We start from the raw sequence: 12,458 nt of genomic DNA, 5'->3' as shown, positions 1-12,458 counted from the left end.
TGCTGGAACTTTTCATAAGGAATCTCAGAATGAACTCTTGAAATCTTCCGAGTCCAAAAAACCAAGGCAAGGACTTGCCATCAGATTTTACCTGGTAAGGCTGCCGGGAACCGTTTAAGAAAGGTACCAGGCCGATTTTTCCCAGCAGTTCCTTAAAGCTACTGATTGTATCTGAGTCTATACACGTCTCTCTCGAATATGGCACTCTAGTCAAAGCCTTGGCAATACAGCGAATGTTTCCAATTGTGTCCTGTTATAAGGAGAACAGATTTTGATTGAACTTATGCAAATAGCTATGTTGCAACAAAAAGTATATTCAAGAATTTCCAAATCCTGGAGGGATCAGGTAGGGAGCAAAAGTAAATATTTCATACTTTACCAAATTGCTGTAAGCCATGGATAGCTTAAAAGAAAAGGTTTCTTTTTTTTTTTTAAGATTTTATTTTTTATTTTTCTCCCCAAAGCTACCTGGTATATAGTTGTATATTTTTAGTTCTGGGTACTTCTAGTTGTGGCATGTGGGACGCCACCTCAGCATGGCTTGATGAGCGGTGCCATGTCTGCATCCAGGACCCAAACTGGTGAAACCCTGGGCCACTGAAGTGGAGTGCGCGAACTTAACCACTCGGCCACGGGGCCACCCCGAAAAGGTTTCTTTAAATCTGGAAAAAACAAAACGTTAAGTAACCAGCAACGTTTCAAATAAAAAGTCATCAAAATTATAATCATCGTCCTCAGTTTGTTCAGTCTTGTGTAATTAATACTTGTTCTGGTTGAATCTAGTTTTTCTATTAGTTTTAGAAATTTTTACCTAGTTCAGTTTTATGATCACAAAGGTATTAGAAACCTGTACTTGTCAAAGTCCTTTCCATGAATGTCCTAGAGAATGAAGCGCTTTTGTAGGAATACTTTTGCAAAAGCATCATAGTAAAACAATAACTCTCTGTAAATGACAAAAGACTTAAAAAAATGCCCAGGATTAAAGATCTCATGAGAGTTTGTTATAATGGAAATGACAAGGATATTTGGTTATTTCTGTGATATGCAACATTTTAAGACAATAAATAGAATTATGACTGACCAGTGATATACCAGGACATATCAAATTTCTAGGAAATTCATACAGTTTCTAGGACTCTTATATACCCAGACAAATACAGCATAAGGAAGGCTTAGCATCCCACACATCTGTGAACAGCTAATTTTTGACAGAAGAGCCAAGAGCATACAGTGGAGAAAGGAAAGTCCCTTCAATAAATGGTGTTGGGAAAACTGGACAGCCACATGCAAAAGAGTTAAAGGAGACCATCATGTTACACCATATACAAAAATTAACTCAAAATTGATTAAGGACTTGAATGTAAGATTTGAACTGTAAAACTCCTAGAAGAAAGCATAGGTAGTATGTTCTTTGACATCAGTCTTAGCAGTATCTTTTTGAATATCTCCTTAGGCAAGGGAAACAAAAAATAAACAAATTACATCAAATTAAAAGCCTTCCGCACAGCAAAGGAAACCATCAACAAAAACAAAACACCCTACCAGGGCCGGCCCAGTGGCACAGCAGTTAAGTTCGCACGTTCTGCTTCTCGGCAACCCAGGGTTCGCGGGTTCAGATCCTGGGTGCGGACATGGCACCGCTTGGCACACCATGCTGTGGTAGGCAACCCACATATAAAGTAGAGGAAGATGGGCACGATGTTAGCTCAGGGCCAGGCTTCCCCCCAGCAAAAAGAGGAGGACTGGCAATAGTTAGCTCAGGGCTAATCTTCCTCAAAAAAAAAAACACCCTACCAATTGTGAGAAGATATTTGCAAATCACATATCCAATAAGGGGTCAATAACCAAAATATATAAAGAACTTATATTGGGGTCAGCCTGGTGGCGCAGCAGTTAAGTTTGCACATTCTGCTTCAGTGGCCTGGCATTCGCCAGTTCGGATCCCAGGTGCAGATCTGCCCACCGCTTGTCAAGCCATGCTGTGGCAGGCATCCCACATACAAAGTAGAGGAAGATGAGCACCCTGTTAGCTCAGGGCCAGTCTTCCTCAGCAAAAAGAGGAGGATTGGCAGCAGATGTTAGCTCAGGGCTAATCTTCCTCAAAAAAAAAACACAAAACTTATACAACTCAACAACAAAAAAATAAACAACCCAATCAAAAAATGGGTAGAGGATATGAACAGACATATTTCCAAAGAAGATATACAGATGGCCAACAGGCACGTGAAAAGATACTCAGCATCACTAATTATTAGGGAAATGCAAATCAAAACCACAATGAGATATCATCTCACACCAATCAGAATGGCTATTGTTAAAAAGTCAAGAAATATCAAGTATTGGAGAGGATGTAGAGAAAAGGGAGCCCTCTTTCACTGGTGGTAGGAATATAAATTGGTGCAGCTCATATGGAAAACAGTATGGAAATTCATCTGAAAGTTAAGAGCAGAACTACCATATGATCCAGCTCTTCCACTGCTGGGTATTTATCCAAAGGATGTGAAAACACAAATGCATAAAGATACATGCACCCCTATGCTCATTGCAGCATTATTCACAATAGCCAAGACTTGGAAGCAACCTAGCTGCCCATCAAGGAATGAATGGATAAAGAATATGTGGTATATATACACAGTAGGATACTACTCTGCCATAAAAAAGAGGAAATGTTGCCATTTGTGACAAGTGGATGGACCTTGAGGGTATTATGCTAAGCAAAATAAATCAGAGGGAGAAAGTCAAATACCATGTGATCTCACTTGTAAATAGGAGATAAAAACAACAACAAACAGGGGCTGGCCTGGTGGTGCAGCGGTTAAGTTCACACATTCTGCTTCAGTGGCCCAGGGTTCACCAGTTCAGATCCCAGCTGCAGACCTACACACTGTGGCAGGCGTCCCACATATAAAGTAGAGGAAAATGGGCACGGATGTTAGCTCAGGGCCAGTTTTCCTCAGTAAAGAGGAGGATTGGTGGCAGATGTTAGCTCAGGGCTAACCTTCCTCAACCAACCACAACAACAAACAAACACATAGAGACAGAGATTGGATTGGTGGTTGGTTACCAGAGGGAGAGCGGGGAGGGAGGAGGGCTAAAAGGGTGATTAGGCACGTGTGTGTGTGTGTGTGTGTGTGTGTGTGTGTGTGTGTGTGTGTGTGTGTGTGTGGTGATGGATTGAATTACTGTTTCGGTGGTGAACATAATGTAATGTACACAGAAATCGAAATATAATAATGTTACCCCTGAAATTTATATAATGTTATAAACCAATGTTACCTCAATAAAAAAAAAATCATTCAGGTATACCTTTAAAAAAAATCATGTCGTACAACCTACATATATACAGTTTTTATTTATCAATCATACCTCAACAAAGCTGAAAAAAAAAATCAATTATTCAATTATACATTTTAAATTAGGAAAAAAAGACACCATGAAACACAGGAAATTATTTTGATATATCAGAAAATCTTTGTTTTCTATGCAAATTAATTAAAAAGTAAAGAAAAACCTTTTATAACCTCTTATCAGACCAATCTCTTATAGACCAATAGACCAAGAAAACTTTGTCCTTTTAACAGAGAGAAACCCAAATTCTAATATTGCACCCACTTACTTTTGGTAATAAAACTTGTTTTTTTAAACTTAATTATATCCATTCCAATCTTAGCCAGCTTGACCACACATAAAATTTCTTTTCCAAGATATCTTTTCCATAAACCTTCTACAACTGTCTTTCCTTTTTTTCATTCAAATTTTGTCTTATGTTTTTTTCTCTTTCTCATTTTGAAACAACCAGTCTCATTTTAGGACAAAATTATTTTCTTTTCCCTCACCAAAATGCATTTGCACTCCTTGTTTCTTCTTTTACTGGAAACACACATCTTACTTTTCTCGCATTGTTTCCCTTATCATTTCTAGTAGCTTATCTGTATTAAAATTTTTAACCATTAAAAACCTTAATTTCTAGTGAAAATAAAGAAATAAACAATTGTGAACTGTTACATTAGCATTCTGTGGCTTGGCAAATGTATAAATACTTTTTATAATTTTTAGAAATGTGCTTTCTCCTAGTAATTTTTCATGTGGCACAAAACATGTTTACTAATAGACCCAAATATCTTTAGTGTCTCTGCAAAAGGAAACCAAAAGTGGGTAAACTTATGTTCGATCATTAGTGTTTTAGTATCTTATTTGGAAATAATCTACATGTTTAATGACTAGCCATCGTTTAATTTAACTTAGCAAAACTTTAAGGCTTTAGGTTACCAAAAAGATTTGTAAACTATTTTTACATAGACATACCACAGAGATCAAGTTATTTTTCTTGCTGACAAATTTCATAACAGGGATAACATGAGCTTATTTGACTGATAAACCCAGGTAAATAAAAGGTGTATGTTCGTATTATATTTAATGCTAATAACTCTAAATATATGTGTCTATTTTTGTTAAACCAACAATTTAAATTAGCTTTAATACTGAATATTTTCCCAGATCACATGATCCAGAAAAGCATTTGAGTTAGTTTCTATTATATTTCTTTTCTTTCTTTCTTTTTTTTTTTTGCTGAGGAAGATTCGCTCTGAGCTAACGTCTGTTGCCAATCCTCCTCTTTTTGCTTGCAGAAGATTCACCCCAAGCTAACAACTGTGCCAGTCTTCCTCTATTTTGTATCTGGGTTGCTGCCATAGCATAGCCCCCAACTAGTGATGTTGGTCTACACCCAGGAACCAAATCTGGGCTGCCGAAGCAGAGCACACTGAACCTAACCACTAGGCCATGGGGCCGGCCCCAGTTTCTATTATATTTCTGAGAATTTTAGGAATACTTAATTCATATAAGCACTTATTTTTCTTTGGGCCAATCAAATGGAGCTTTTTTACAAATTAATGTTGACAGTACCATCCAGAGGTAGAAAAATATTACACATCTATAACTCACATATGTACAGGAATACCTCAGAGATATTGCAGGTTCGGTTCCAGACCACCACAATAAAGTGAATATTGTAATAAAGCGAGTTTCCTGGGGCCGGAACGGTGGCACATCAGTTAAGTTCACATGTTCCCTTTGGCTGCCGGGGGTTTGCTGGTTTGGATCCCGGGTGTGGACATGGCACTGCTTTACTAGCCATGCTGTCATGCTGTGGTAGGCGTCCCACATATAAAGTAGAGGAAGATGGGCATGGATGTTAGCTCAGGGCCAGTCTTCCCCAGCAAAAAGAGGAGGATTGGCAGCAGATGTTAGCTCAGGGCTAATCTTCCTCAAAAAAAACGAGTTTCCCAAATTTTTTGGTTTCCTAGTGCATATAAAAGTTATGTTTACACTATACTGTAGTCTCTTAAGTGTGTGATAGCATTATTTCTAAAAATGTCCATACCCTTATTAAAAAACACTTTATTGCTACAAAGTGCTGATCATCATCTGAGCCTTCAACGAGGTGAAATCTTTTTCCTGGTGGAGGGTCTTGCTCGATGTTGATGGCTGCTGACTGATCAGGATGGTGGTTGCTGAAGGTAGGGTGGCTGCGGCAATTTCTTAAAATAAGACAGCAGTGAGGTTTGCCGCATCGATTGTCTCTTCCTTTCACGAACGATTTCTCTGTGCATGTGATACTGCTTGGTAGCATTTTACCCACAGTAGAACTTCTTTCAAAATTGGAGTCAGTCCTCTCAAGCCCTGTCATTGCTTTACCCAGCAAGGTTATGTAATATTCTAGATCCTTCGTTGTCGTTTCAACAATGTTTACGGCATCTGCACCATGAGTAGTTTTCATCTCAAGAAAGCACTTTCAGGGGCTGGCCTCGTGGCCGAGTGGTTAAGTTTGTGCACTCTGCTTTGGCGGCCCAGGGTTTTGCTGGTTCAGATCCTGGGCACGGACATGACACCGTTCATCAGGCCATGCTGAGGCAGTGTCCCACATGCCACAACTAGAAGGGCCCACAACTAAAAATACATAACTATGTACCGGGGGCTTTGGGGAGAAGAAGAAAAAATAAAATCTTAAAAAAAAAAAAAGCATAGGCAATGCATAAAAGTGTAGTACCTATCTTACGTACGATTTTGGGTCAAAGAAATTTTTTTTCCAGATTGTCTATGTCTTAAAGTTATGATTTAAAAATATGTATATATTTTTATATTAAATATATTATATAAAATATTTAAAATACATATATATATAAATGGCATGTGTATCATTTATGTGTGGGGCCTTGCAGTGTAGACATAACATCGTTACAGAGGTGTTTCTCAAGCTGCAGCATATGTTAGTGGTCAATAACAAAACACCTAAAATTTAAGCAACGAAAGAACTCATTTTTTTGTGGAATAATTTTTAAGGGTTTTAAGAAAAGCTCTTTGTCCTGTTTCTTTCAGCCTCAAGGTATTGCAGCATGCTGATCGAGGAAGGAGGGCTGCAGCATTTGTACAACATCAAAGAACATGAACAGACTGATCCCCATGTCCAACAGATTGCTGTGGCCATTCTGGACAGCTTAGAAAAACACATTGTACGCCATGGGAGACCACCTCCCTGTAAAAAGCAGCCCCAGGCCAGACTCAATTGACAGCCATAGGTAATTGGATAACGGAGGCGTAGGGATCCTTTTTGTGATAGGTTCATTTGGAATCTCTTACCCTCTGTGATGTCTTGGAAGCTTCCATGACGAGAGTCAAAAGCTCGGTTAGGGGTTGATGATGTACAGTACTGCCCACGTGAACAGTCTCTAATTTGTCTTGTGATTTTTAACTTACAAGGCAAGAAGGGTCTCTTCCTTCATCATTGCCTTTTAGGAAATTTTCCACATCTTTCAGTGTTTGAACTTACCCGTGCTTGAAATTCTACAGTTTTATGATAAAGTTTGCACGAACACTTAGGCCAGACTTTTTTGATCTTAAAGTCCCTTCTAATCAATTTGCAGCTTCAGATAAGCTGTTAACCTGATTTCTGGCACTGCTTCAGTTGTAAATTTTATACTGCTTCTGTATAAAATGCCTTTATTCTCTGTGTACCTTTTATAAGATGTCCTTCTTAGTGTGAAAGAATGGAAATCTGAGTCCTCTCCTTGTGAAAGCTACTCACTGGCTGGAGCCTGAATGGCTGGCAGAAAAATATATTAAAAACTATTAAGGAAGAATAGATTTTAGGAATTGGGAAATGGTCTGCTCTTATGGTATGTATAGTTTTTAAACCGGGACAGGCTATCCTTCTGGGGCCCACCTCTCCTGAGACAGTGACCAGTAGTTTGTAGTTTATTTTTATTGCCGGAAGCATGGGCTGCCGCTTCCTACATTGACTGCTGGTTACTCTCTAGAAATATTTCCCCAAGCATCACAGTGTGATATTACAGCATTCTGTGTTAAAGATTAAGTGTCTGAATCTCTATATGTCATATTGTTGTGAAAATGTGAATTTTAGAAAAAATTGTCTCTTGTTAGAACTGAGCATTCTTTTCCCTCTATTTCAAAGTCATTTTGTTCAGTGGAATAGACTACACATGGTGTTACCTGCTCAGTTACAATACAATTAACAACAGTAAATTTTGCCACAAGAAATTATTTCCTTTTGTTTCAAAATACATGTATCTTAATGTTTTCATGTTGGAGAAAGATGTCCACATCTCACTGCCAAAAATGAACGAGAAGAATTAGACTATTGTTAGAAGTAATGATTCTAGTTGCAGTGCATAAAAGGAAATATTTTTTGATGGGTTATTTTTTAGACAATTGCCTTCCTTTTAAGATACTTGTTACAGTATAGTAAAGAATCAGTTATCATTATATTAATAATGGCAGCTGAGAGGCAGCAATTCACCATGGAACTTAATTTCCATTAAAAAAAATTTTTTTAAGCTTCAGTGCAGGGGGCCGGCCCCAGGGCGCAGCAGTTAAGTTCATGCACTCCGCTTTGGTGGCCCAGGGTTTCGCCAGTTGGAATCCTGGGCGCAAACATGGCACCGCTCATCAGGCCATGCTGAGGCGACATCCCACATGCTACAACTACAAACACACAACTATATACCAGGGGGCTTTGGGGAGAAAAAGGAAAAATAAAATCTTTAAAATGTCTCCTATGTAACACCTATATTTAAAAAAAAAAAACAGAAAGAAAGCTTCAGTGCATAGTTGTGTATCCTAGTTGTTAGTTTATTTTTCTTTGTGAGCCCTCTCCAGTCTGACAACTAACAGACAGGTGGTGTGGTTCCACGACCAGGAAAGAACTAAGCGAGAGTGCCGGATCTTAACCACTACACCACCAGGGCTGGCTCCCATTTTAAATTTTAGTTTGTGAATAAGGTTAATCACAATCTCAGATGACTGAATTTTTTCATAGATGGCCAAAATGTTTTCAGTAGAGATTTTTAAATGGTATATATGAATTATGGTGATTATTCAGAAACATTTTTATTTAGAAAGGAGCTGGCTTGTTACTATGCTGATAACATTTTTGTCATACACGTTTCGTACCGCTATCACAATAATCATACTTGAATCATTTGGTACTCCTTCACAGGGATGAAAACTAAAACAAAATAGGTATTTAGAATCACTAAAAACCATATTAAATTGTAGGTTCATTCTGACTTAATTGATGTAAGGAATTTTTATAGATGCAAGATAAATTTTCACAGATTGTCTATTTCAGAGGAAATGGAAAATTCTTTTAAATTTTTCCTCTTTTTTCTGAATTTTAACGTCTAAGGCAAAATGTAGAAAATAGGCTACCTACAATAGCTTGGGAGTTGCTAGCTATGTCGACCATTTCCAAGTCTTTTAGCTTGTCTAGTTAAGAGACAGCCTATTTGAGACGTTTTGCATCAAGTTTCTCATATCCTGTTCAAGACAAAAGTGCATGTTTTATAGGCTAATCCTAGGTTTTTCTCTTTATAAATTGTTTTCAGAAATGGCTAAAAATGTACAGAAAACAGTAAATCTTTTCATTACTCAGAATAACTTGTTGATAAAGACTCAGAAGTATTTAAAGTTAAATTTAAGTTTACTACTTTGAGCAGTGAATAATGACCAGATACATCCGAGTCTTAAAGCAAAATAATTAATTGCATCCCAAATATATAAAAATTGTAGTGCCTTTGTGGTTGGGATGGTTTTTAAAATTGTGTATATGTTTAAGGCACAGAATCATCTGTAAAGTCTTGAATCTGGCTAAAATATAGTAGATATATATATTGAAATTATGAGGCGTAACTGGCTTGTCTCTACAGTTAGAATCAATCAGGCCTCCTTTTGCATTTGTGTGCTACAATGTAACAGTCCTTGGTACCTTCAAGGATGACTTCTTCAATGGCTTAGAGGTGCTGTTTCAAGCACAATTTAGATTAGGGTGAACCACTCATTGCTCAAATCATTGGTGTGCTCAGATATTGTACAATATCACTACATCAGTCCACAAGCAGCAGCAAAGTTTAGATCTACTAAAGGAAACAGACATTTTAGAGTATAATGATGCATGTTGGTGTCATTGAATAAAACAAGAACAATTAAAGCAAAAATAATCAAGGCATCTCGTTCCTTCCATCAAGTAAGTTTTGCTATGGTCTTTGTACTCTAAAAAATCATTTTTTATTTTTGTAGTTGAAAAGAAATATGAAATAAGTCATAATAAGGGATGGGTTTACTTTCTGGCCAAGGACTCAGTGACTACTGATCTTAGCCGAGGATTTTTAAAATCATATCAGGCCCACAGTTCCAGAAATTGACCTTAAATATTGCTGCTCCTCACTCCTGGACGGAAATGCCATGTAGTGGCACTAGTCAACTGAAGTGAATTATCCAAGGTGGAGGTGAATCACCGTAAAGCTGCCATGGAAACTTAATTTCATGATATCTTTGGTTTGCGAACTTCCAAGTAATCAAAGATTCATATTTAAAAATAGCAATCCTATATATCCAGCCTAGGAAATTGCTCTTACTAACGGGACCTTTTGAGTTGGCCCTTTTTCTCCCTCGTCACTTTGATTTAGCATTTTATGTGCTAAATTAAGGTAGATCAGATTGATGAACCATGCTTTTGACTTACTATTTTAAAGCATGACACCCCCCACCTCCCCCCCATAGAACAATGTGCAGCAGCACCCGAGGTTGAAAAGAGGTCATGAATAGCAGGGAAAACAAACTTACTGTTTTGTGTATGTTGAAACCCACCCTTCCTCTCCCTCTAATGTTATGTTTACATTATTTAATTATTATGCAACTTTTATCTTGGGATAAACAGTATTATTAAACTAAACGTGTAAGTTGAAGGCAGTATCATACTGTCAGCTGATGTGGGCAGTTTTATCTGTGTGTTACTTATTTGGGGATGTTATGTGGCTAAGCCCTCAGAGTAGTGTTCTAAGACAGCTTACGGAGAGGTTTGCCAACTTCAGCTTTCCCTCTCAGATCCATTGTAGCAGTTTCACATGATTGTGTGGATATTGGATGTTTAATCTTTACCATTTGCTTTGTATTGACACATTTTTAACTTTTAGTGTTAACTCATGAACTCTTCATTTTAGGAATGATGCAAATCCACCCTTCATCCAGTGATGAGAATAGCAATATGATAGGAAAATTTGCTGAATGGGCTCTAAATGAGTAAATGCTTTATCTTTTTTAGTATTTCATAGACTTTGCATGACATGGTACACTCCTAATTCTACATTCTTCGATTTCCAAATCTTAACCTAAGACACTCTATGTTAACTGGTTGGTAGCCTTAGAAGAGCTTTCTCTGCCTGTTTCTCCCCTTCCCAGTTTTTTGGGGTTCATTATGGGAAAGTCAGTGCTGTTTCTCATTTCTCAGGATGAAGCAAAGCTCTTTTGAACAGCACAACCTAACTTTATAGCTAGACAGACTGGCTGTTAAGAATATCTAAAAAGTCCCAAATTTATCAAAATTATTGTATGGGAAATCGTAAATCTAGTTCATTAGTAGTATGTGCTTAATTTGGGACTTACTTTTGGGAAAACTGTTCAAATTGGGTTCTTTTAAGTTGATTTTAATCACTGTAGAAGCAAGAAGCTACTTAGCTAATAAAAGCTGAGACACTTTCATAAAAGCAGGAAATTCTTGAGAGCATTTTTTCCCTTTAAAAATGGGAGGATGTTATATCAAGATTTATGCTCTCAGATAATCTGCGAGAATACAACTTAAAAATCCCTGACTTGTGTAGAAGTCCCACTGTCAAATTCTCAGTGACTTTGAGTGTGAAAAAGCTGTCTTTTGCTTGAATTCTAATGGAAGAATTTAATTCCTTTCAAAAGATATGAAAAATTCATTAGAAAGTATAATATGTATACATTTCAAAGGCTCTCTCAATTATCTGGACTGAAGGCACTGTTCTCACTGTGGCCAGATGAATGGGAGTGTTCTGTACATGAATCATGCTATATTTTAAATCAGGACATCACTTAGGTATTAATGTTGTGTGTACAGATTTTTGTTTGGGGAATTTTTTTTTTTTTGCCTAAATAAATGTTAAAATTTTATGTAATGTGTCTTGTCTACTTTGATTCTAGACATTTGCTTTACAATTTAATACTAATGCAAGATTCAGATTCCTTAGTTATCCACTTGTAACAATTGCTTGCTGAAAAAGATCAACGATTTTACTGCAAATGTTTCTAGTACTGGAGCTCCATTTATTCATTTCATTAAATACGTATGCTAGATCCTGTTGAAATGTTGCAACTTATATAATTTATAAGTCCCTCCTGGAACTGACTGCTTTATGGAGAAGAAGAAAGATAAGTAAACAGATAAATAAATATTATTTAACATTGTATAACAGACAGTCCACCGTGCTTGTTATAGAGGCACAGAGACCACACCTAATGCAAACTGGGCACCCCTTAGGCAGTCCAAGGAGACTTCCTAGAGAACATAATATTTGGGTTGACATTCATTCACAAAACTATTGAGATAATTAACTGATATAATTTGTATTGTTTAAGTGAATTTAGTGAAGGAGGTTACCAAAAAACAAAGTATAACACATGAACCTCATGGCTGGGAGGAATCCTTAGTGATTTTGGTTTCAGAAACCTTGTTTTATAGTTGAAGAAACTAAGTCTTAGGTAAAATGAGCTTGCCCAAGTCACACAGCAAGTCAGTGACAGACTCTGCACTACAATTCTTATTCCAAACTTGGAATCCACTGGGTGCCCCCTCCCCACCATATTGTTACATAATAGTATGAGATTTCTTAGATCTTAGGAAATATGTGATTAAGCATCAAATGAATGGTACAGAAAAGAATGTGCACCAAATGGTCAGAGAAGTGGAGACTGTCCTTGAGGGTGGTACTTTAGGGCAGCATTAGTATTTAGAGGCTATAGAAGTATTAATGAATGGGCACTGCAAATATCACCGTTTCACTAATACATAAACATGAGATTAGATGTGTTAGGGTTATAGGATTCTTACAAGTAGTTTTTTTATAATTTTGATAATAATT

General features: G+C 37.2%; 1 protein-coding gene across 5 annotated transcripts in view; it reads left to right on the top strand.

The window, feature by feature from the left end:
• The window catches only part of ZYG11B (zyg-11 family member B, cell cycle regulator), a 90,211-nt gene extending 78,721 nt beyond the window's left edge, over positions 1 to 11,490 (top strand). For all 5 annotated transcript variants that reach the window (XM_070609604.1, XM_070609607.1, XM_070609608.1 and 2 more), the window contains one exon: positions 6,379 to 11,490. In XM_070609604.1, the coding sequence (XP_070465705.1) occupies positions 6,379 to 6,569 (191 nt within the window). In that variant the 3' untranslated portion in view covers positions 6,570 to 11,490. The remainder of the gene's footprint in view (positions 1 to 6,378) is intronic.
• The last annotated feature ends 968 nt before the right edge of the window (positions 11,491 to 12,458 follow it).

This window comes from Equus przewalskii, chromosome 2 (assembly GCF_037783145.1).
Source record: "Equus przewalskii isolate Varuska chromosome 2, EquPr2, whole genome shotgun sequence".
Classification (NCBI taxonomy): Eukaryota; Metazoa; Chordata; class Mammalia; order Perissodactyla; family Equidae; genus Equus; species Equus przewalskii.
Note: the sequence above shows the minus strand (reverse complement) of the source record. Positions and strands in the feature narration are given on the sequence as shown.